This window comes from Piliocolobus tephrosceles, chromosome 10, assembly GCF_002776525.5.
Source record: "Piliocolobus tephrosceles isolate RC106 chromosome 10, ASM277652v3, whole genome shotgun sequence".
Taxonomy (NCBI): Eukaryota; Metazoa; Chordata; class Mammalia; order Primates; family Cercopithecidae; genus Piliocolobus; species Piliocolobus tephrosceles.
The window spans coordinates 128,610,154-128,636,244 of record NC_045443.1 but is presented as its reverse complement, the minus strand read 5'-3'; the positions used below and the strand labels follow the sequence as shown (position 1 = coordinate 128,636,244).

General features: G+C 49.1%; 1 protein-coding gene across 1 annotated transcript in view; it reads right to left on the bottom strand.

Moving 5' to 3' along the window:
* Positions 1–26,091, bottom strand: part of ADGRD1 (adhesion G protein-coupled receptor D1) — a 180,287-nt gene that overhangs the window by 128,087 nt on the left and 26,109 nt on the right. The window contains exons 5-12 of the mRNA XM_023187255.1: positions 21,568–21,747; positions 16,024–16,278; positions 12,269–12,333; positions 10,915–11,070; positions 5,898–5,957; positions 3,086–3,203; positions 2,034–2,144; positions 331–406 (exon numbers count right to left, since the gene is read on the bottom strand). Of these exons, the coding sequence (XP_023043023.1) occupies positions 331–406; positions 2,034–2,144; positions 3,086–3,203; positions 5,898–5,957; positions 10,915–11,070; positions 12,269–12,333; positions 16,024–16,278; positions 21,568–21,747 (1,021 nt within the window). The remainder of the gene's footprint in view (positions 1–330; positions 407–2,033; positions 2,145–3,085; positions 3,204–5,897; positions 5,958–10,914; positions 11,071–12,268; positions 12,334–16,023; positions 16,279–21,567; positions 21,748–26,091) is intronic.

Sequence of the window (26,091 nt, the reverse complement as noted above, 5' to 3'; positions counted from 1 at the left end):
CACTCTGCCAGCCCGGCCCCAGGCCTGCAGTTTCCTAGCCTGTGCTCCAGGCCTCCACTCCGCCAGCCCGGCCCCAGGCCTGCAGTTTCCTAGCCTGTGCTCCAGGCCTCCACTCCGCCAGCCCAGGCTCAGGACTGCAGTTCCTGTGTGGCCTTCAAAATGCTGCACATTTCCTTGCCTGGGTGGTGAAGCGCCCGGCACTCGTGTCCTGAGTTCTCAAACGGTGTTGTGCATGGGTGTGACCGTGTGTGGGGCGGGCATCCCTGTGGCCAGCCACCCTGCAAACCCACGCACACCCACGCCCCTGAGCTGGGCACCCCCAAGACTCACTTGGTGTGGGCGGGCCAGATGTTGTTCAGGTAGTAGTGCATGCTGTGGTACAGCAGACCCACGACGGTGGTCCAGGCTGCAGAGAGAGCAGAGGGGCAGGCGCTGTCAGTGTTCCAGGCCACGGGCAGAAAAACACAAAGGCCCTCGCCCCGCTGTGTGTGGTGCCGCCCCTCACTCCCAAGAACCCTCTGGGGAGAAGGAAGTGAAGGACACTGGGGCAGAATTTGTAAGGACAAAGACTGTGGCGACTCAGCAGCGTGACAGTGGCTCCCTGCTCCATCTCCTGAGCCAGCTCCAGACACATGGAGGCTGAAACCCCCCAGGAGAGCCAGGCTCACCCAGGGCATCACATGGATCTCAGAGCGCCTGCAGGGAGAAGGCCCCTGCAAGCCAACAAGGGGCAGTGCCAGCCTCCAGCCTTGCCCCACGAGTGTGTCCCATCTGCCCTTGGCACGCGAAGGATTTAGAGGACCACTGAGTGAGGCAGAATGCAGGTTTTCAAGGGGCAGCAGCCACAGGGATATCTGTATGCCTTCGCCTGGCCACCCCCCTATTATATCCAGCCACAAAGCAGAATCCCATGTGCTCTTGCTGTTTCACTCCACGGCTCGGCCATGGCTCTGCCAGGATTGGAAATCAGGGCACTCCCAGCAGCTCACATGGCCAGGAGATGCTGGTGGATGTTGGCACCATCCCTGGGCCCTCCCTGCTGATGCTGGTGGAAGGTGGCATCGTCCCTGGGCCCTTCCCTTGGCTTCTGGGGTAGGGACATCCCTGCCTCTGCCCTAGGAGCAGGGCACACCTGACATCATGCTAGGTGAGGGCAGGGCAGAGAACCAGTCAGGGCAACTTTCCCACAGACAATCAAGAAGGTGGCAGGTGCAGAGGCAGGCTGTCCACTGCAGAGGGAGATGTCTGATCAGGGCTGTCCTGGTCCCCATCCCTAAGGCAGAACCCTGGGAAGGAGGCGTGGCCTCTGGCCAGGGTGACAGGGGCAAAACTCTGAGGCTCTCCCCTGTTTGCCCGAGGTCCCCAGGGAGGGAAGGAGAGGAAGGAGATGTCTGCAGAGTCATATTCGCTTTTCCAGGAACCAGAGAGGGTGATGGTCATCGTAGCAAAAAATGGCCAGGGCCGTCTGGGCTCCCAACAGTGCTCCCTCCTCAGAGGCAGGAGGTCCCCTGAGCCTCTCAATTTTTATTATGTGACTCAACTTGGGTCCGCACAGGAGTGGAACCCCAGGTTCCTGAACGGATGAACCCCTCACCTGGCCCACAGCTACCTGAGCAGGGAGGGGAGGTGGCCCCATCTTTTTCTCTTCGGCTGACCAGGCGTGTGCCAATTTAGGAGGATGTAGGTAGGATGACTTCCCAGTGGGCCGGATTCACGAGGCGAGCAGGTTTAGATGCTCCCAGACCCCACCCCAAATTCCAGTTCAGGGGCCTGGAGTGGGCAGAGCATTAGCATCACTAAGGAACCTCTCAAGTGTGGCCATGAGGGTGGCCCGAGGACACGCTTTGAGAACGGCTGCCCAGAGCCCCTCTCCTGCAGGACAGGACAGGACAGGCAGTCCGGGGGAGCACCGCAGGCGGCCCGGGGAAGCCCCGCAGCTCACTGGCGCGGTGGGCACCCACCAAAGCTAGGGGACTCTTCAGAAAGACTTGTGGGAGCCGCCCCGGAAGGGAGTCCGGCGCAGCCACACTCACCGCGGCTGTGGAAGGCCTCGTGGGGGATCTGGATGAAGCTCTGCCCGTGGGCCGGGAAGCGGTAATGCGAGGAATTCACGGTCTTGGGCAGGACTTTGGCCACGGAAAACTCTGCGGCGGAAGCAGCCAGAGAGCGGAAGTCCAGTCAGAGAGCGGAAGTCCCGTCAGAGAGCGGAAGTCCCGTCAGAGGGCTCACAGGCTGCAGGAAATTAGACTACAAAACCCCATCTGCTTTTCCTTTTTGACAGGACAAGCTCCCCACGGGAAGTATAATTACCTTTAGAAAGCATGACCTCAAAAAAAAAAAAAAAAAGGAAAAAGAAATGAAGAGCCCAGGCAGTGATTGCCACGGGGAGGCTCAGCCTTCCGGCCCCACGCACAGCTCCTCACCTGGGGCGCCCTCCGCTCCGGCACAGCCCCGGGCTCTCAAGGCGGGTGCAAGGATGGGCTGTGCTCAGCGATGCGGTGACATCGGCTCCTCCCCAAGCGCAGCAGGCCAGGGCAACATGGCCCAGAGGGAGAGGTCTTGGCTGACAAACTGCCGCTAAACTAACCCGTGTAGCTTCAGCGCATGTTCCCCAGCTTGGCTCTTGCAGCGAAGTATCAGCACGATAATACGCTCCAGGTGAAGACCTTTAAAATCCAAAGGTCATCACCTCTGCCTCTACAATTAGACAACTGTGACAATTATCCTGGAGCGCAATTGAGAGCAAGCCGACTCCAGAAACCCGAGGCCGCTCCTCTTATTCCACAGACTCTTGCTGGCACTGCTGCTTCTGCCTCCCGCTCTGAACTGAGACCATCACCCCAGGGCAGGAGCTTGGCTCACAAGTCACTGGGAAAAGCTTATGGGCCTGCACATGTCTGCACATCATGGCCGATCACTCCTGCCCTGATCTGACCACGGGTTTTCCTTCCAAATGTGGTTTGCGGGAGACAGAGTAGTCAGGAAGACAGAGCATGGCTCTCTGCTAAGGGTATAAAAAGGCAGTGAAACGCAGCCTCCAGCCCCCGCCCCTGCCATGTGGCTCACCCTTACAAGCGACAGCTACCTGCCACGGCGGAGGAGCCCTCCATGGTGACCTGGGGCGTGCTGGCGTGCAGGTTGTAGGAAATGTGGCCCATGACGGTGTCAATAGTGTGGATGAGACTCAGTACCACGGCGCTGTCCTGCAGCAACACAAGAACCAGGAGCCATGAAAATCCACCCCACTCAGCCAGGAGACCAGGCAGGTGCACCAAGCACACAAAATCAAGCTTCCCCACGTCGGCCACAAGGGAGGAAGAAGTCACATGACTGCCCCTTCCCATGGATCAGGAGGGGACGACATGGAGGCCACACGCCCAGCTGAGCTCACGAAGCATGGATACAGCCCGGGTGGACCTATCACCCCAGCCATTGCTGGCTCCTGCGTTTTCTACACTTAGACACAGGAACTGAGGGGACCCGACTCCTGGTCCTGCCTCCTCCCTGAACTCACAGAGGGACCCTCAGCACATCCCAGATCCTCCCCCTGCCTCCCTGTGCTTCACAAGGAGGGGCTGATTGCCCCCCAGGTCCACTCTGGCATGGGGACACCAGCAGCTCTGTCCCCTTCTCCGTGAAGGGTGGCTGCTTCTGAGGTGCCAGCAGCCCAAGCTGCTTCCTGCCGCCTTGACTTCCCAGGGGCTTGCCTTCTACTCCGGCAGCCCTCTTTCCTTCTGAGCTGCAGAGCAGAGGATCCTGGTAGACACTGCCCCCAAGAAAGCAGGGGGTCCCTCCGGCCACCTGAATCTGTAGACAGTGCAGGGCCCAGTGCAGGGTCAGTGCACGCATCCGCTCTCGGGCTGACTGCCTGCATCCTCAGACACGCGTCACCAAGGGAGAGGCCTCTCTTAAGCCCCGCTGAGCTGGGCCACTGAGTTCCGCCTTCACTGCTTCTCTTCTTCCCGCCTTTCTGGGGAAGAACCTGCATGCTGCTAAGTCCTCAGCATTCTCCCACAAACATGCACTCCAGGAGAGCCTCATGAGTTGGAAATAGAATGCTGAGGCCAATTTTAGACATTTGTTTTTAGGCCCATGGCCTGATTTCAGTCACCAGGCCAAGTTAAGCACATGGAAGTCTGTGTTTCTGGCATGCAGTTCTGTGGGATAGAGACCGATTCCTGTGTTCTCTTTAATGCATATTGGATCCTGCCTGAGTCTGGACAGTTTCCTGGTTATTCATATTTTGTAACAGATTTGCATATTTTGCATTCAAAAGCAGTTAATTCAAAATCATGCACAAAATACATCTGTCTGGATCTTCTGTCGGCTGTCCTCTGGATGTTCCCAGCCTGCAGCTTTGGACACAAAGTCCCCTTGAAATCATGAAAACGGTAATACATTTTAAAAAGGAATTGGTTTCTGGGTAAGACTGTATCCATCTTACATTCTTGAGCCTTTTTTTCTCCCTTTGCCAATGTTAAACCTAATCTCATTCCACTTGAAGTTATTCAAACAAAAGTTTATCAAATGTAAACTCTAACACAATCTTATTAATAATGAAAGAATAAAATGCCACTTCTGCCTCTCAAACTGGCAAACATTTTTAAATAATATCGGGGTTTAGGAGAATGAGCACTTTAATATCATGGTAGTATGGTTGGGACCCTTCTGGGCCAAGGCAGTTAAGAGTCCTCCTCACCCTTCTCTGGCCCTGCCTGGCAACCTTGGAAACCACATGTTGAGAAGCCAGCACCAGAAGACAGATGGAGCCGGGATCCCTGAGTATCTGGGTGGAGAAGAGGCTCCTCTGACCCACTCTGGACTTTGCATGGGGGAGAAGTAAATTTCTACTGTGCTGAGCCACTGACATGTGGGGATCTATTTGTTACTGCAGCACACCCTGGCCTGTCCTGACTAATACAATGTTGCAGGTGAATACTTACTATCATTGGAAAGTGTTATTGACATAATTAAGGAAAAACAAATTAAATCAAATATGCAGTATATTTGTTGAATACATATATATGTAAGTGAATTGAAAACTAGACTATAAGCAAATATACAAGAGTGTTAATAATCTCACAGTTTTAGGATTTGAAGTGATTTTTATGTTTTTTATTATCTGCATTTTCTAACTTCTCCACAACTATTTACTTGTTTTCTTTTTAAATAAGTACAATCAATAGTTATTTTTAGAAATAAAGGAAAAATTATTTCATTCTCCTTTCTAGCTATTTTGAGTACCGAGAACAAGAGAAGCTTTTTTGGCACCTTAATCATGAAGTACACATTTCTCATGGGGGAAAAAAAACATCATTTCCTTCTTCCATCCTTCTTCCATGTTTAGGACAGTATCACATTACTGACACACGTGCATTTCTTTTGCCTTAGAGGACAAAGCATTCTGAATCAGTTGCACGTCTACTCAAAATGAGCTCTTATATCCCAGATGTCAGGACTGGGAGACACGTCATTCTTTTTATGGATGTGAACTGGGCCATATAATGCCACTTCTAGGAAGACAAAATGGTTCCCAAGGCATATACGTTTTGAAGATCAAAATGTTCTTTTCTCTCTCTTTTTTTTTTTTTTTTTTTCTTGAGACAGTCTCACTCTGTTGCCCAGGCTGGAGTGCAGTGACACAATCTCAGCTCACTGCAACCTCCGCCTCCCAGGTTCAAGCAATTCTCCTGTCTCAGCCTCCTGAGTAGCTGGGACTACAGGTGCCCACCACCACGCCCGGCTAATTTTTGTACTTTTAGTAGAGACAGGGTTTTGCCATGTTGGCCAGGCTGGTCTTGAACTCCTGACCTCAAGTGATCCACCCACCTTGGCCTCCCAAAGTGCTGGGATTACAGCCATGAGCCACCGCAACCGGCCATGTTCTTTTCTCTTACCTCTGACGCAGCAATCCAACCAGGCAATAGAAGGACCTCTCCCACGGCTTTTAAGAAGGTCTAAGGGTGGACAAAATGACACTGCTCAGCACCAGTCCTTAAGTGACAAACTTGAAGACCCTCAGTTTTCCCCACATCTTCCAATGGGTCACTATCAACCACCAGTTCAGTTTTATGCACAGCAGTCAACAAAAATAGCTGAGTCATGGACCACGTGACATGTTACAAAGCCCTTTTATGGACGTTATCTTATGTGCTCCTGTGGCAGCCCTGTCAAGTCAGTGACCAGCACTGGAACATCAGAATGAACACTGCTCAGTGACGGGAGGGGCCCTAGCACAGTGCCTGGGGGACATGGCAGGCCCTCAGCGAAAGCCTGTGGAGTGGAGAGACGCATGGGAAAACCATGGCCTACTGGATGTGCCTTTCTTGGGGTGAGAAAGCAAACTGATGTGGAAGCACTCGTGTTAACTGAAAATGACCTCTCTAGAAAACAGAAGCTACTTGGGCCTTTGGTCAGATCACCTTAAAACCATGTTTGGATCAGCTCACTATTATTCTAAGGAAACAATGAAATTAATTTCTACTGCTTCCTAATCAGGAGATTTAAATGAGAACACATGGATTTTCTACTTCTTTTGAAAAAAGCAGAAGCTTGGACACCCCCTAGCCCACATTCCCACAGAACCATAATTGACCACAGCTGAGCAGCACCGCCTTAGTAGATGTGTCCCCAGCCCACTCCAGACCCCGCCATCCCCACTGCCTCACGCCCTCACGTCCGTTCCACTCATCTGCATTATTCACACATGCTCTTCACTGTGTGTCTCCAACTATCAGCGCCAAAATTAAACTTAGAGGCTGACCAAAATCTCCCATATTTCCACTAAACCACCATCTCCAGAATACTCATCTTCTTCCACACTCTGAGACACTAAATACTTAGAGAACACATCATCAAAACTCATCATTCATTCATTTATCTTTATGAGATAAATATTTTTTGAGACCTTAGAGTGCAAGGCCTTAAGTATTAATGAAGTAGGGGATAACCACCATCCTGTCTTCACTGAGCTGGAGCAGGGGCAGCAAACTTCTTCAAGGGTCACACAGGAACGAGGTCAGGTCTCAAGGGCCATGCCCTGTGTCACAAACACTCACCTCTGCCATGGCAGTGCAAAAGCAGCCGCAGACAATACGCAAACAAATGGGCATGCATGAATAAAACTTTATTTACAAAAGTAAGCAATGGACCAGATTTGGCTCAAGGGCCATAGTTTGCTGACTCTTGATCCAGAGCAGTCTGTCACAGAGAAACATAATATGGGCCACATTTATCATTTAAAATTTTCTAGCAGCCAGCACATTTTAAGAAGTAGAAAAAAAAAAGGTAAAATTAATTTTAATAATGTATTTTACTTAGCTCAAAAACCTAAAATATTATCACTTCAATACAGAATCCATATGAAATCACTAGATATTTCCCTTTGCACAAAGTTTTAGAAATCCAGTGTGCATCTTACAGTCACAGCACATCTCTAGTTGGACGAGCCACATGTAGCTAATCAGCGCCTCACGGTACGGTACAGGAAATGACTCCTTGCCATTTTCCTGTCCAGCTGAGTGGACAGGTGAGAAGCCAGGACACCACAGAAACTTGTAGAATGGGGCCAGGCGCAGTGGCTCACACCTGTAATCCCAGCACTTTGGGAGGCTGAGACGGGTGGATCATTTGAGGTCAGGAGTTCAAGACCAGCCTGGGAAACATAGTGAGACCCAATCTCTACTAAAAATACAAAAATTGGTCAGGTGTAGTGGTGCACACCTGTAGTCCCAGCTACTTGGGAGGCTGAGGCAGGAGAATTGCTTGAACTCAGAAGGCAGAGGTTGCAGTGAACCAAGATCATGCCACTACACTCCAATCTGGGTGACAGAGCAAGACTCTGTCTCAAAAAAAAAAAAAAAAAAAAGAAAGCGACTTGTATCACACTCAGTTCAGGGACCTGCTGGGTGGTGTGGGCCACAATGACACGGTTACCTGCTGCCGCTACAGTGTCAGGTGCGAGACAGACCCTTCTAGCCAGTGATGAAGAGATCACAGAGCCAGGCAGGCGGCGGGCCACAGTGGCTCCAGGCCTGCCCTGGGGCAGGACACACACTTCTACAAGATTCTGAGGGGTGACCCTTAGGACCAGCACCCCACAGGCAGCTTTCCAGAGAACTGGACACGCCCTAGGCCCCAAGCCCCACGAGGGCAGGGGCAATGACCGGCATATCCATCACACATCCCCAGCACCAAGCCCAGCAGCTGGCAGAGAACGGAGGCTGCACGATGTGCTTAATTAATAAAGTCATCAGTGAACCCACTCATGAGAATGCAACTGTGGCTCATTAAGCCATCCGTTTTATAATTAATGAAGCAACCCACACACAAGTAGGTGTTTAATCAACATTCGTCTAATTAATTAATCCTCGCTTGGACTTCCTCCTTCCCTAGACACCCGGAAACACAGAGGGAGCCTGCTAAGTGTCTGCTGCACGTTCCTGAGGATGCTTCAGGGTACCCATGGCTAGTCAGAGGGGAGGGTGCCCATGCCCAGAGTGGGTGTTTATTGAGCACTGACTGTGTACCACGGCTAGAGGGGAGGGGGCGCCAGTGCCCAGAGTGGGCATTAACCCCGACTGCATACCTTAGCTAGAGGCAGAGCACTAGTGCCCGAAGTGTGGGCGTTTATTAAGTGCTAACCGCATAGAAGGCACCGCTTGTCACAGTGACCCCTGGTAGCCCATCTCAATAAAAACAAGAGTGTTAGTATTTACAAAGCACTTACTGCATACCAAGCCCTGTCTCGGTGTCTCACACCCGGTCCTGTGCCTACATGCATAAGGACCTTCCAGCTTGTCTACACCCACTCTTTCCACCCAACACCCGGAGGACCCTTCCCTTCAGAGCCCGGAAGTACTCCCACACTGGACAGCTTTTGGCCACACCCTAACGCTCCTTCATGATTGGCTGAGCCAGTGGCCAATCACACTCCCCTTGGTTAGTGATTGGTCCAGGTGTGGTCATGTGGCCCAGCTCTGGCCAATGAGATTTGAGAGGGGGGTCTCAGCAAAGAGAACCATGGGAAACATTTCCCCCTGACTGGTAGGGCGTCCCCGGACTCGTTCTTTCCCTTTTGGATGTGCTAGGGTAAGGCGAGGGTGCTGGGGACCTGCATCTGGGCGAGAAAGGGGCCGAGTGCCAAGAGAATTGTAACGGTGCCTATCCAGCCCCTGCAGCCAGTGAAGACTGAGTTAGTGGATCCTAGGATTCCCACCTCTGGGCTTCCTGTTGCCTGAAGCAAGTACATGGCCTGAAGTCCAAGTCCGCTAAGCAACGGGCTCTGTATCTCCCAGCCAGAAGCACCTGAGAGATGTGGGCACTCTCATTGTCCCCATGTCACAGTGGGCAAGCAGGTGTGCTGAGGTTAAATAACCTGCCCACGGACACAGAGCCGGGAGTGGTGGAGCTGGGGTCAAAGTCAGGTCTCTCTGACTCCAGAACTGCTGAGTCCCGCAGCTCCATGTGGTTCCCTTTCAAGGCCCTCTCAGACTCCGTGACCTGTCATCACTCCCTCAACCCTGAGCCTCTTGCAAGCAGGGAGGAGTAGCACTTGGTCATCCTGAATCCCCAGAATCTAGCATGTTCTATGAATGAATGAATGAATGAATGAATGAAATCTGAGAAGTCTAACTTCTCTTATGTGGACAGAAAAGATGACGGCAACCTCCCTCCATTCCAAGATGTCTCAAGTCCCTGAACACATTTCTCTGCCTGTGCTTCTTTGGGTATGACTTCAGCAAGGAAATCAGTAAGAATTGAGAACACTTGAAAAGTGCTCACCACGTACCCAGCACTGTTCTGTGCACATAGGAACCCACTTATCCCCGATGAAGTGGGCGCTGCTATTATTTCCTCCACATCTCAGAGGAGCCAAGTGAAGCAGAGATGTTACGTCACTTGACCAAGGCCACAGAGTAACTGCAGATCAAAGGTCAATGTGACGGTGGCGCTCCATATACCCTGCTCCTAACCCATATGCTGTGCTTTCAAGGTGAGCCAGTCTCAAAACCCCTTCTGTCTTTGCATTCACCAAGATAAGCCCTAGCCCTGAAACAGAAGACAGCAAGGCCAGGAGAGCCCACGATCCACCCTCTGCCTTCACCTGGAAACTATTTGAAGGAGTAAAAAGAGAAAGCATATTGATTTTAATGCCATAAATGTTGCATTCTCTAAGTGTTTAGATAGCTTTGGGGATTCCCACCGTGCACAGGCTGTGATCCACGCCCCATGCCTGGATCTGCTAGTGAGGCCCCTCCACCTTTTACCGTTGCCAGGAGGTAGCAGAGTTTATTTAGACTAGGAGTTGCCAACCCACACACTCACGGGGGCCAGGTGGCTGCATAGGGGGGACCAGGCAGGTTGGGCATTGGGAAACCACAGCAAAGACTCAAGTGCCCTAAAGGAGGCTCCACCGAGCTGTACAGAGCTGGCCAGAAGGGCCACACCAGCTGGTCATTCATGAGAAGCCTGAAACCCAAACTTTTAAGTAAAAGTTCCTGCTTTTTTTTTTTTTTTTTTTTTTTTTTTGAGATGGAGTCTTGCTGTGTTGCCCAGGCTGGAGTGCAGTGGCGTGATCTCAGCTCACTGCAAGCTCCGCCTCCTGGGTTCATGCCATTCTCCTGCCTCAGCCTCCCGAGTAGTTGGTACTACAGGTGCCTGCTACCACACCAGGCTAATTTTTTGTATTTTTAGTACAGACAGGGTTTCACTGTGTTAGCCAGGATGGTCTCAATGTCCTGACCTTGTGATCTGCCCACCTCGACCTCCCAAAGTCCTGGGATTACAGGCGTGAGCCACCACACCTGGCCAAGTTCCTGCTTTTTAAAAACTCAACCTAGGTCAAACAGAAACACCTATGGTTCCGGTGAGGGTGCCACCCCTAGTCCAGACACAGACATCAAATAGCCTTACCTTGGTGAGATTCGAGGCTGTCTGCTCCGAGAGGGACTTACTGGGTAAGCTGAGGGATACATTTTGGAGGGAACTCAGTATAACTCCGGGGCTTTGGAAGGTTTTTCTCTCTTCTGTCAGGTTGGTTATGATGGAATGGTAGGCATCTGTGGGCATCTGAAAGAAATTGGCAACATGAGTTTCTACTAAGAACTAAAATCAAAATATTATACAGAAGTTTAATGTGTCCCACTCTGGGTTGAATGCTTTTTTAATTTTTTTTTTTTTTTTTTTTTTTTTGAGACTGAGTCTTGCTCTGTTGCCCAGGCTTGAGTGCAGTAGTACAATCTCAGCTTACTGCAGCCTCTACCTATCTTGGCTCACTGCAGCCTCTGCCTCCTGGGTTCAAGCGATTCTCTTGCCTCAGCCTGCCAAGTAGCTGAGACTATGGGCATGCATCACCATGCCTGGCTAAATTTTTGTATTTTTAGTAGAGACAGGGTTTCACCATGTTAGCCAGGCTGGTCTTGAGCTCCGGATCTCAAGTGATCCTCCTGCCGCCGCCTCCCAAATTGCTGGAATTACAGGCATGAGCAACTGTGCCTGGCTTCTCTTTTTTTATTTATAGAGATGGGGTTTCACTATGTTGCCCAGGCTGCACTCAAGCAATCTTCCTGCCTCAGCCTTCTGAGCAGCTGGGACTACAGGTGCAGTCACCACACCCAGCTGGTCAAATGTTTTTTTACCATGATAGTAATATAGCTTCTACTATGTACCTCACACTTTTGTGAATATTTTGCTTGTATTAACATTTCATCCTCACAACAACCTTATGAAATAAGTCCCCATCTGATGGATGAAACTAAGCACAGAGAGGCTTACACAAAAATAAGTGGTGCAGCTTGGATTTGAACCCAGGCAGATGGGTCAGAGTCGTGCACTCACTATTATATTAACATTCTCAAGAAAGGACAGTTCTTTGATTACAAACACTAATTCCAGACAAGAATTTTTCTATATGAATTGAGCTTTTCCTCTCACATCAAACGAAAAGGGCACAGAGAGAAGCCAAGCGGGGCAGGTTCCTCACTCCCCACTCATGGAGCCCACGGCCCACGGTGCCCACAGCATTTCCCTTTGGGCACCTGAGGCTCCTGGTGCCAGGAACTGAGAGTTTTCCCCTCAGTCACTCTTAGCACCAAGAATTAGTGCTGCAGTTGGCTTCGCCTCCATTTGTTATTTCTTCCCAGACAATGTACTGCCGAAAACAAAGAGCCCAGACACCTCACGGAATTTTCTCTCTCCCAGCAAACACCCCAAGCAGAAGGACGTCAGCGGGGGGACGGGGGGGCCCAAGGAAGATGCATCTGCTCACCATGGGGCTTGCTGTGGGTGTCACGGAGAGGCTTGGCAGCGTTGAAGACAATAAAGCATGCTTTCCTGGAAAAAATAATGCTGGATCAAGGACTAAAACATGGTCACTTTTTTCACCACAAGAAAGACCTGTCCTTATTAAAAATGTACCGGCTTCAGACACATGGAAGAGAGGCTGAGAATGTTTTGAGTTGGAATGTTGCTGGAGATAAATTATGGGCTAAGAAATCAGCTGAATGGGTCGGCCATATGGATTTTCCCAGGTCACATTACTTTTCTATTTGTATTCTCAATCGCTTTTGAACACCCTTCATGCAAGTCAGCATATCAAAAGATGATTTTGTACAAGGATTACCGATTTCAAATAAAGAACCAAAAGAAATAGATTTCAATTGCATCCATCCAGACTGGTTGGAAATAAAATGAGGAGGACTGCACCTCGCTGGGCCGGCAGACAGGAGCCCTGAGAGCGCCCGCCTCCGAGATCGATGAAGTGAGAATAGGCCCCAGTAAAGCAGTGGAGAAAACTCTTCCTGAGCCCCTTCCAGCCCAAGAATCCCAGCTATCCTTTGCCCTCAGCCCGCGTGGAGTTAATGATGAATAACTACAAACAATAAAGACAGTTAAGATTGAAGACTAAGCCAAGATGTGCTGTTCTCGGCCTGTTCACCCCCAACTACTTCTAATCCTGCTATTTCCTGATGAGAACACAGACTTAACCAGATATTCTACTTCATTTTCGGAAAATCTCTGGAAGTTGCTTTGGAGGAGCTGAGGAAATGACATCATCACCCCTGGCTGGCTGCAGGAGTGACTGAGCCCTTGGGTTTGGGCGGGGTTGGGCCGCTGGTGAACGCAGAAGGTGTGACGCTACCTAGAGAACTGGACCCCAGCACCGCTCTGTTCTCCAAGTTAGGGTGACATTCACTCCTCAGGTGCCAATGAGTTACAGAGGAGTCACGTCAAACTCACATTTAACTTGCGTGTGTCCACAAAGCAGAGTGAGGGAGGTGAAAATCGGTCCAGCGATCCTGCCCACCCTTGCAAGCAATGACCACGGAGACTGGAATGAAAATGAGAATCTGCCAGGTCCTCAGTCGATCCCAGTTCCCATGTGCTGAGTGTGCTTCCAGGGCCCAAAGATACACGCTTTCAGATTGCACAGCTCTGAACACAACCTCCTTCCTCTCTACAGAAAGAGCTGCTGTCCATTCCAGTGGTGGGGGAGAGGGGACACCTGGCCAGGGTGACAGACGGTCAGCACTGTGCTTTGTATCAGGAAAGGCCACCACACCTGGACAGACCGGTCAACAAATGGTGCCAGCTCTGGCTCATGAGATTAGAGGAGGGTGTCCCCTCTGGCCAGGTCACTCAGAAAAAGGCCCCCTCTGGGCACCTACAGCCCCAGCACAGCTTCAAATGCAGACAGATCTTCATGTGAAGAAAGACTTCTACCTACTTGTGTGGCCATGTCCCCACTGAGGCCCGGCCTGGCTGGGAGCAGGCTGGATTTCAGTTCCAGCTGTCACTCTGCATGGCTGCCCTGAACTCGGCTGTGTTGGACTCACCGAGCAGTGGTACACTGGGCCCCACACAGGCCTTCCAGGGACTTTAAGAGCCATTCTCCTATACATGCTTTACATCATATGCCTTGTCTTCAGGACCAGGTCACCAGGTGAGATGGGATTCTGGTAGATCCAGTTCTGGTTCAGTTCCAGTTCTGGCAAAGAGGGTTTGCTCTGACGAGAACAAGAACCAGAAACAAGGGCACCTCTTTCCAGTGTTACTAAAACAAGTAAACTGTCAGGAGGACAGGATTTGTTTGAGGCTTTTCATAACATAAATACAAGTGATAACTTGGTTTCAAAGTGACAACTCTAAACCCTAGGCAATAAAATGCAGTAGATCGATTCCTTTTTTTTCTTCTGAAGGACACTATAATTTGCCCTCTGTCGGTGCTGGGAGAGGGAATGCATTCTGTTTTCCTGGGTGGAAGCTGGAAGATGTAAATGTCTAAAGCTGTAGTGGACACAGGCTGTTTTGCCCACACAGCATCTGTTCCTTCTGAGACCAGCATCCCTGATTGTCCCCTGGGAGTCCCCTCTCCTCCACATGTTCTGGATAAGGCTGACCTCACTGTCATTTCAAGGGGGCTGCGGGTGGGAGACTACCACCCAGACCTAAGCCAGTCAGCATATTCTGCACACCCAGACACAGAAAATGACTCATGGAAGGTGCATGGATCAATGTGAGCCAAAGTGAGTCCTGCCCAGCCCCGGCAAGGGAGGTGATAAGAGAAAGAAGCTCCCTCTTTTCCACAGAGGCTGCTGAGGGCTGAGGATGCAACCCTAGAAGCATGACAGCCACCTTGGCACCAGGAGGAGGCTAACACAAAAGAGGACAAGGTCAAACGCAGAGATTCCCACTGACATCATGTGAGCACCTGTACCAAACCAGTTCTGAACCAGAGTTTCCCCTGGAGCTTCCATTGCAAGAAATGAAAAAGAAACACATGCCTTTCTTGGCTAAAGCTATTTCGAATTGGGTTTTCTCTCCTACAATCAACAGAGTCCTAACAACTGAGGGACTCAATGTCAGAAGTGGAACGAGAGCAGGCAGCGTCTGGAACTCAGGCCTTTCTCTTCCGGTCCTGACACCTGCTGTGCTGGGTGCCAGTGAAGCAGCAGCCACGTTTGTGAATGCCTACATGGGGGCTGTCATGTTTTAGCGGATTATTTTATATGGAAATAAAGAAACCCAGTGGGGGAAAAATGGTGCATTCACTTGTGGGCAGAATGAAAATTGAATTGTAGGGGGAAGGTGAATATTGATTTTAAAACCAGCTAAGAGCCCTTGGATTCTTGCCATATGCCAGACACTGTGCTAATGACCTCACAGACCTTTTCTCATTTTATTATCCCAACACCACCCCCAGAGAGGGAGGAGGAGTATTTGTATCCATTTAACAGAGCAAAAAAAAGCTGAGAGATTAAGACAAAAAGGTTATACATTACACATGTCCATGTATGTGGCATCTCCAGAATAGGTAAAGACAGAAAGTCGATTAGTGGTTGCCAGAGCCTGGGGGAGGGGAAGACGGGGAGTGACTGTGCCCCCTGGGTACAGGGTTTCCTGCTGGGAGGATGAAAATGTTTCCAAACCAGGTAGAGGTGGCAGCTGCGCAGCGCTGTGAATGTACCAAGTGCTACTGAATTGTTCATTTTTAAATGGTTATGTTTATGTTAGATGGATTTGACCTCAATTTTTAAAAATGATTTCCCAAAATCTCATGGCTCATTATGGCACAATGAATATTTGAACCCCAGTCCACCTACCCACAGGTCCCTGCCCTGAACAACTGCCCTGTGTTGAGTAGGAAGAGGTATCTTAGGGGTTTTCCAAGGGCCCATCAGAGTATATAGCCCCCGGGAGGCACACAGCTAACATCTGTTGATCAAAATCACTAATGGACCTGGAATATTTGCTCTCCAAAGCCTTCTATAAGACTCCGTCACATATACCTTGAAACCCCATGATGATCAACAGAACAATCTTCATCTCAGAGCATCTCTAGTAAATTGTTAACTCGTCTATCTCAGGGAACAGGTGTTCTAACACACAACTGTGTTTATAAGGTTCATTAGGACACATCTTGTGCTTGCAGTGCTGATAGCTGTAACAGGAGAGTGGGGAGAAAGGAGGCAGATACCCTGGGAACAGACAGCAGATCTGCCCCAGCCCTTCACACTCACTGACCAACGGCAGCAGTGAAGTACATGGCGATCTCATCCGGAGTCAGGGCCCGTTCCCAGATGATGAACTCATCGAAAGCGCCGTTCTCATAACACTTGGCCTGATCCTGCTCAGACCCTATCACGAGGTTGACGTTGGACTCTCCATAGTCCCGAGACACTTTTCCACTCGGGTCAGAGGTGTTCAGGGTCCCGTTGACGTAGACTTTCAGGCCCTCCTTGGATTTCCATGTAAATAGGACATGAGTCCAATAGGGGCCTGGAAAAGAGTGAAGATCGCCCTTCTGAGCACTGTGGAAATGAGCTCCCCATGCACGGGTTTTTCCTGTTTGAGGGCACATCCTTCTTTCTTAAGATGATCAATCACTGTTAACTTTGGTGAGTCCTAATACAAGGTATAACACAGACTTGACTTTCCCCAGTCCTTTGGAGCACAGGAAAGACAGTATCTTTTTGTCCCCATGCCCTAAATTCCAAAAGCAGTTCAAGGAGACTTCTTGTTATTTTAACATAGTAGTTACAAACTTAAATGCCCACAAGCAAGTGTGATTAAAATATTTGAAAAATGCCAGGGCACAAGAGCCAACCAATCAGACCATAAGCTCAGTTAAGAAAAAAATGGTCAGGAGCAAGGCAAGGATGTCCCCTCTTACCACTCCTTTTTAACATTGTACTGAAAGGCCTAACTCATGCAATAAGGCAAAAAAAGGAAATAAGAATATACATATTGGGAAGGATGCAATAAAAATATATTTATTCACAGATGATACGATTGTCTATGTAGAAAATCCAAAACAATCAACAAAAAAGCTGAAACTAATGAGTGAGCTTAGCAAGATTACAGGCTACAAAGTTAATATACAAGTCAATTGCTCTCCCTCTGCCAGCAACAAACAAGTCGAATTTACAATTAAAAAACACATTACCATTGTCATTGGTGCCAAAAAAGGAAAAATAAATACATATATTATAACAATATATTTATATGCAATATATGAAGAAAACTACATAACTGATGAAAGAAATTATACAGGAACTAAACAAACAGAGAGATATTCCATATTCATGGATAGAAAGACTCAATGTTGTGAAGATGTCAGTTCTTCCCAAATTGATCTATATCTTCAACACAATCCCAATCAAAATCTCATCAAGTTATTTTGTGGATATTGATAAACTATGGAGAGGAAGAGAGCCAGAATAGCCAATACAATATTGAAGGAGAGAAACAACATTGGAGGAACAACACTACCCAATTTCAAGATTTACTATAAAAAGTTACAGTAGTCAAGACAGTGTGGCATTGGAAAAAAACAGAAGAATAGATCTGTGGGACAGAATAGACAGCCCAGAGATAGACCAATAAAAATACAGTCAACCAATCTTTGACAAAGGAGAAAAGGCAGTACAATGGAACAGAGAGAGTCTTTTCAACAAATGGTGCTGCAACAACTGAATATCCACGTTAAAAAAAAAAAAAAAAAAAAAGAGAATCTTGGCCGGGAGCGGTGGCTCATGCCTGTAACCCCATCAGCACTTTGGGAGGCCGAGGCAGGTGGATCACCTGAAGTCAGGAGTTCGAGATCAGCCTAGCCAACATGGCAAAACCCTGTCTCTGCTAAAAACACAAAAAATTAGCTGGGCATGGTGGCAGGTGTCTGTAATCCCAGCTACTCAGGAGGCTGAGGCAGGAAGAATTGCTTGAACCCGGGAGGCGGAGGTTGCAGTGAGCCAAGATCACCCCATTGCACTCCAGCCTGGACAACAAGAGCCAAACACCATCTCAAAAAAAAAAAAAAAATCTTAAACCTGTCCTAAAAATTAGTTCAAGATGGACTATAGGTCTAATATAAAATGCAAAACTATAAAACCCCTAGAAGATAACATAGGAAAAACATCTAGATGACCTTGGGTTTAGTGATGGTTTATTAGATCCAACACCAAAGGCACAATTCATGAAAGAAATAATTGACAAGCCTGGACTTCCTTACAACTAGAAATGTCTCTGCTCTGTGAAAGACACTGTCAAGAGAATAAGAAGACAAGCCACAGATGGGGAGAAAATATTTGCAAAAGACATGATAAAGGACTATTATCCAAAATATACCCAAAAACTCTTAAAATTCAACAGTAAGAAAACAAACAATCCACATTTTGGGGGGCTGAGATGGGAAGATCGCTTGAAGCCAGGAGTTTGAGACCAGCCTGGGCAACCAAGTAAGACCTCAACTGTATAAAAAAAAAAAAACTAGCGAGACATGGTGGCACATGCTCGTAATCCCAGCTACTTGGGCAACGGAGGTGGGAGGATCACCTGAACCCAGGAGTTAAATGCTGCAGTAAGCTATGATTGCACCACTGTGCTCCAGCCTGGATGACAGCTCCTGTTAGAAAGAAAAAGAAAGAGATAAAGAGAGAGAGAGAGAGAAAAGAAAGAAGGAAGGAAGGGAGCAAGGGAGGATGGAAGGCAAGAAGGAACGAAGGAAAGAACGAAGGAAGGGAAAGAAGGAAGGGAGGACGGAAAGGAAAGAAGGGAAGGAGAAAGGGAGGAAAGGAATGGAGGAAGGAAAAGGGAAGGAAGGGAGGGAGGGAAAAAAGGGAGGAAGGGAAGAAGAAAGGGAGGAAGGAAGGAAGGAAGGAAAGAAGGGAGGGTGGGAGGGAGGGGAGGGGAGCAGAGGGAAGGGAAGGTGGGAAGGGAGGGGAGGGGAGGGGGAGGGGAGGGGAAGGGAAGGGATAGGAAAGAAAGAAAGAAAAGAAAGAAAGAAAGAGAGAGAGAAAGAAAAGAAAGAAAGAGAAAGAAAGAAGGAAAGAAAGAAAGAAAATCCAAGTTTTAAAATGGGCAAAAGATCCACTTCACCAACTCATAGAATGTACAACACCAAGAGCTAATGTGAACTATGGACCTTGGGCGACAATGATGTGTCACTGTAGGTTCACCAAATGTAACAAATGGATCACTCTGGTGGGGGAATGTCCACAGTGGGGAAGCTGTGCATGTGTGGAGGTGGAGGGTAATGGGAATTCTCTCAACTCTGCACTCAATTTTTCTGTGAATCAAAAACTGTTCTAAAAAACAAAGTCTATTAAAATCTAACAGCAACATAGGCGTTCCGTGGCACCCACAAAGCCAGTCTGCAGAGGCCAAGGAGCGGGGAAGCACAGTAACGGCCTTTGCCTGAGAACGCAGCTTCTGTGCTGACTGCGGTGCATGGAAGGGTGGCTGCCCCATCACAGGGAGGTGGCCCCCACTCACCTCCCCCACCAGTAACCCAAGAGATGAACAGCCTGCCTTGCCAGTCTTTTTATTTCCAAGAGAAATCGGAAAATCTTAATTTTAAAATTAAATCATTACTAATGATCGTAAATCATTCCAAATATTTTTCTTACAAACATGGCCTAGGCAATCACAATATATAGTACCACAAAACGCATCTGAGGACCCAACTCAGCCCACAGGCCATTGGCATCAGCCTCTGCTCTAAGCGAGGGTGTAAAATGTTAACCAACATGGGAGTGAGTTGGTGGGGAAAACCAACCTCCCTGCTCATTCAGGAACCTCCATCAACCAACTTTTGTGTTACTCTTCTCTCTGGCACAAGAACCAAGCTCATCAACAAGAATATTCATCAGACTTTGACTGTCACTTCCCCCACAAAGGGTCCCCTTTGTTCTGCCAGCGTGTGTGGTAAACCGTCCTCCTGAGCTTGCTGCTGGAAGGAACAGCATGGTGCTTTTAAAGGACACGCATCGCCTCCAGCCAGCCATGCATCTTAGATCACCCAGAGTGACATCAGGGCTTCTTGCTCAAGATTGTGTAACTTTCTGATAATTTTGAGTCTCTGGAGCATGCTTGGATCCTAGGTTGGTCCAAAGTATTATTATTAAAGCAAGAATAACAAACGCCTTCAATGCACAAAAGAGAGCATATTGCCAGCCAGAAGTGTTTCTAATTCTCGCCCTTTCCCTGGGTGGAAAAGCAGCCAGAGTTGAGCACGCTTTACCTTAAAGCATGTTCAAGGTCAGAGAACTTAATGGGTGCCTGAAACCATGTTCCACCAGCCCCAAGGAGTACAGAGATAAGATGCTTGCAATCGGACTCTGATAGCAAGTGGAACAGGAGGGTCACGGACAAGGTTCAGATGGTTCTGTGTCAGGGCAGGGAGGCAGAGATTATTTCTGGCCTTAGGGATCACAGAGGGCAAATTCGAAGCAGATGTTTGCTGAATTGCCCCTCCTTACAGAGGTGGAGGTACAAGCTGGTCAGAGCACACCGAACATCCACAGAAAAAGGCAAACACCTGGGCCCACTGTGCCATCAGTCCAGGCTTTATGCATAGCAGCCCACTTCGTTCTCACAGTCACCCTATGATGTGATACCGCTATTACTGTCATATTATGAATAAGGAAACTGAGGCATAGGGTAGTTAGGGAAGGTGCCCAGGTTCACACAACTACCAACGTCCAGAGGCGGGATTGATCCAGCCTGTTTGGCTCCAGAGTTCACGCTTTTTAATAACTGGGCCATGCAGCCTCTCTTAAGAATGACCCAGAACATGAATTTCCCTTAAATACATCAAAGATGTTTCCTGCCAGGAGACCATCCTAGGCTTTTGTGCTGCCCCCTTCACCTCTGCCCTTCCGTTGTTGGGCTCCAGTCCTGACTAGGCCCCCACTCCATTCCACCCTGCGTCCTTCTGCATCCCCAGCCACCTGTTCCCCTTCTCCAGCTTCCACTTCAGACCTTCGTCAGCCTCTATGGCCACCTACCCCATGTCCGTGTCTCAACACCCACCTGCAAACTCAGCCAATGTGCAGGGACCCCTGTCCTCTTTCCACACATCCAGGGCCCCTCCCTCCTCCAAGACCACACACAGCCCAGTGCTTCACGCCCGCTCCCCCAGCCCCTTCCTCTGCTCCCCGAATCTTCAGCCTCTCTCTCCAAAAGCTTCTTCTCGTCATGCTTTAAACAATTTCGAGTCTATACCACTAAGAAGAAGGAATAAGAGGAGGGGCAGGAAGAGAAAGAGGAAGAGACAAAGAATATGAGAGAAAAAGGAGGAGGATGAGGAGAAAGAGGGAAAATGAGAAGGAAAGTAAGGAGAAATGTAACCACTGCTTGCAGTTTGCACACCGCATCTTCAGCTTAATTTCCTGGAAACCGTGAGGTAATTCCTATTAATATCATCTGCACATGACAGGTGTGGTCACTGAAGCTCAGCGAGGTCAGGTAACCCATGGCAGTCACAGCGCATGGGCAGATGGAGCCCAGGCTCTGCACCACCCAAAGGCGACTTACCAAGGGCACATCCTTGCCTCTCCCCGTGCACCTCCCCAGCAACCTTAAACGAAAGGAGCTCAGGTGCCAGGAGGCAGCAGCATCCCTGGGCTCCTTGGGCTGCACTGGGCTCCTCAGCATCCCGTTCTCAGAGAGGACTCCACTCCTCCAGGCAGAGCCTCCGGGGCTGACGCTGTCACTCACCTGGGGGCTGAAGGAAGCCTCCCATGTCACCTCCAGGCACAGCATCCCGGGGCCGACGCTGTCACTCACCTGGAGGGCTGAAGGAAGCCTCCCATGTCATGGAATTGTCCCGCGTGTACAGCTCCACGGAGCCTCTGCCGTCGCTGGAGCAGACTTTGAACCCATTGGAGATGACCTGTCCCCCATACGCAGAAGGGACTGGTCTAGACTGTTCACCTTGTGTCTTCCAGAAGAAAGAAAATGTGACCCCTGAGGAGAGGAGAGTCACAAAATCCGTTATTCACAGAGAGCAGGGGACTTGACTTCTCAGAAGCACATTGTTCTCTTTGCTTTTTATTTTTCATTCAAAAAGCATGTTGTCCCCATTCTAAAGGCAGTGTATGTTCAGTTCAGAAAATCGACAGTAATATTTGCACATGTTTATTAAGGTCTCACATAGCGCCAGGCACTTTTCTAGGAGTTTGAAATGAACTCTCGCCTTTTAAAAAGTACAAAAATCTTGCTTCATCCCCATTATACAGATGCAGGAACTGAGGCTAGTTCACTCAAGGTCACCAGTGACTGAGGAAGATCGCTGCAGTCCCCACTGGGAGCGTGCAAATGTGAAGACCTACACCCTCCAGGTTGCTCTCCTATTCCTCCAGAAACATGGTTAGGGTGGCTCCTTCCTCAGCCTTTTCTATAAATAGATTTTACAAAGACATGAACCATCTCAGGCACACTGCTTTATAAACAACATTTCTATAAAATTTACTCCCCCGTGAACTTCCTCCAATGTCCATAAATACACTTCCACATTGTCATTTTTATGTCTGCACAGCGGTGCATTCTAAACAAGCACCACAGTCTTTTTTTAAACAACAGTCCCGTCGCTGGATCTTAAGGTTTTGTTCCACTTTGTGAAGAAATTTTCAAACAGAACTTGAAGCAAATTTTTTTGCCTATCTCAGATTATATGCCTTTAGGATACATTCCCAAGAGGGGATTTCTTGCCAAAGGGAAGTACACTTTTAAGGTTGTTGATATCCTCAATTGTTCATTTCCCAGTTGAACACAGAGAGGTCAGCAGCTGAAACCTTTTTCAAGACCCCAGTCTGCACATTCGTGGAAGTCCTGACCCCAGGCCCATGCTGTGGGGAAGAAGGGATTCCATGTGGACCAAATAGTCTGAGTGACGCATGTTAGCATGAATGAACTGACCCATCAGTTCATGTTACCTCCGCCACCAGAATCAGAACATCCCTCAAATGTGTTGTGGCAGTATATTACGGTACACTATGACAATGAGATATTGTACCTTGGTGGGTCCAAAGTCCTACTGTGATCAATGTAAACATGGAAAAACAGTGAGATTTTTATGATCCTGATGTGGGATTTCTCCATCTTTTCACCACAAGAGGAACTGCAGGCCAGGCACAGTGGCTCACGCCTGTCATCCCAGCACTGTGGGAGGCCAAGGCAGGTGGATCACCTGAGGTCAGGAGTTTGAGACCAACCTGGCCAACATAGTGAAATGCCCTCTCTACTAAAAATACAAAAATTGGCCAGGTGTGGTGGTGCGCACCTGTAGTCCCAGCTACTCAGGAGCTGAGGCAGGAGAATTGTTTGAACTGGGGAGGCAGAAGTTGCAGTGAGCTGAGACCGCACTGTTGCACTTCAGCCTGGGCGACAGAGTGAGACTCTGTCTCAAAACAAAAAAAGAGGAACTGCAAAAGCCCAGCTCCTGAGCGTGCCCCCCCAACCCCAACCGCTGTCCTGCACTCACGCCCACTGGTCTGGGGGCCAGGCTCTCTGCTGAAGGGGCAGTTGGGGCAGGGCCTCGCTGGAGGTTCCGTGGAGCTTGAGCCTCTCTAGCATTGCATTTTGGAGCTCTGGTTTTCTCTGTTCCACTTCTTTGCCTCCAGTAGCATCTGCCCACCTGACCTTTCTTTGTGTGTAAACTCCTGTGTGTGTGTCTGTGTGTGTGTGTGTGACACTAGCTGCCTGCCTGGACTCTGCCTGTGACAGCTGGAAATACATCCAGCTGCCTCACCCCTGCCAAGCCCAGCCCAGGCATGTGGGTGAGAGGGTTCAGTGGTGCTGAGAGAGAACACATGCCCAGAACTGGTCCAAAGAGGCCCATGATGGGGCGGTGGGCCAGGGGGAGAGGCGGAAGGGTACTTGCCCTGGGCTTTCTTTCTATAAGTGGTGCCAAATTTAGACTTTAGGCCTTACCTTCACATGAGGTTATGGACACAGTCTTAGAGACACCGAATTCAAAGAGGGCATTTGTCATTCGTGTACAAGGTGGTGTCTCATTGCCCACCATCCTTTCTGCAATGCCTTATGAATTAACATATCTGTTACAAGTCCTTCAAATGTCTTGTGATAATATATCAAGACAACTATGCCTTTGTGAGTTCAAAGCCCTTGCAGGATTCATGAAAAACACAGCATACATTTTAAAACCCTGGTATGGAATTTCTCCATTTTATTTTTTAAGAGAAGAAGAACATCCAAAAAATTGGAAGGGGCCTGGACCTTTCTGGACCTCCGAGAGGCTGCAGTGCACAACTCCAAGCCCTGCAGTGCCTGTCCTTAGGGCTCCTGGGAAAGGAAAAAGCCTTCACAAGTGCCCAGTAACGTGGTCACCGTGGAACGGTGTGACTGTGGAGGCTGCACAGAGGCCTGGGGCAGCTGACACGGGTGTGCCCGGACCTGGCCGGTGCCACCCACACCTACCTCATGAGCAGGCTCTCTGCAACACCTGCCCTGTGCTCTGAGGGGCCCAGAGGCCAAGACAAACCCCTGAGCCTCCCACCACTTCCCTCCACACTCAGAAACAACCCGTTTCACAAGGAAGTCAGCACAGTGCGTTGTGAAATTTTTGTTATGAAACAAATTCCCAGTAGGATTCATGGAAGTTAATTTTTTCCAAAAACTTTGCTGCATTTTAAAACTCCTTTCACTCAATTCAAAATGAGCCTGTCTTGGCCAAATGTCTTTCTGTTCAGGAAGAGAAATAAAAATTTAAAAATTCCATGTGGTGTTAGGAAACGGTAGATTGAAGGCCATCCACGGTGCCGGTAACCAAGCTTTTCATTTCGTTCACTCAACCCACAAAACAATGACTTCTACCTAAGCAACAGCTTATATTTAACTATCAATTCACGTCTTCATAGAGTCATAAAAAATTTACAATGTGCCTTCTATATTAGCCTTTTAAGGAACTTTGCCTCATGGAGTTGGGCCATCAATACAAACAAGGAAAAATCTGAAAGAAAAAGAAACAAGCACAATATTGACAAACTAATGTAATAACTTTTTTTTGTTATAAGCACTGAATCCTAAAACATCCAAAAAATAAAATGAGGAAAGATCTTTCTCAACAAGACAGAAAAAGGAAAAATTAAAATCTAGAAGTCATAAGAAAAGACTAATAAATTTGAGTGCATAAATATAATATTCTGCAAGGCAAAAAAAAAATCACCATAACAAACTCAAAGACAGATAATCATCTAGGTAAAAAAAATTTGTCATAGATCTAACAGATGAGAAGTTAACTCCCTTCGTGCGTAAAGACTACTGCATAAAACAAAGGATGATTTCTAGCAGGTAAGGAGAACTTCTATGGGCTGAGGCTAAATCCTCCCAACAACCTGTAAATTAGGCATCTTTACTGTCCCCATTTCATAGGGGAGAAAACTGAAACACAGAGAGGTGAGGTAATTTGCCCAAGGCCACACAGCCGGTCTGTGATGAGTCAGGATTTGAACCTAGGCAGCCTGGATCTGGGGTCTGCGTTTGTAATCGCTGTGCTGCGGCTACCGCCCTTCCCTTGGAGATCATGCATGGAGCTGCTCTTCCCGGGTCCACAGACTCAGCACCGTGCAAGAGCATGATTCAACACATGCCAAAGAAACAGCGGCCCAGGAGGGAACGAGGTTCTACAGGCGTATGGGCCCGCCTGGCGTCCGTACCCCCACCCCAGTCACCGCAGACCGCACACCCGAAGGCTGACTCGGGCTGGGCCAATCGGAATCACCAGGACTGGCCCAGGCATGCGCAGACTCAGCTGACAAAACCAGAACTTGGAGCTTCTGAGCGGATGCTGCTCCCACACCAGGAAAGCAGCCTTGAGAACAGAGCCGGAGCAAGGCAGGGACAGGGTCTGATGGCCATCCCAGCAACCCGACCAGCCTGTGGCCCACCGCTTTTCCTAGCGAGCCACGAGGCTGCGCGTCCCACACGCTTCCACGCAAGACTCAGAGCCTGTTTCCCGGCTGCCTCGTGGGCCCTGTACCTGTGTGACCAGGAGGAGACACTTGTTTGCACATCGAGCCTTTAAAATTCTCACTCCTCACTCCGACCCCAAAGCCCCACTCTAATGGCTTCCTGAAATGCCTGGGGCTGTAGGGCACTCACTTGCCTCAGGGGAATAAGAAAGTCTTCCCTTTCCCGTCTCTGCTCCTCTAACAAAGCCACACGCAGGCCACCCTGGGGAATGGCCACTGCCTTCAGCCACAGCGAGGGACAGCAGAGAGTCCTGCAGGCTGAGGACATCTGGAAAATGCTGACCCTGCCTTAATGGGCTGTCACTCCTTACCCGTGCCC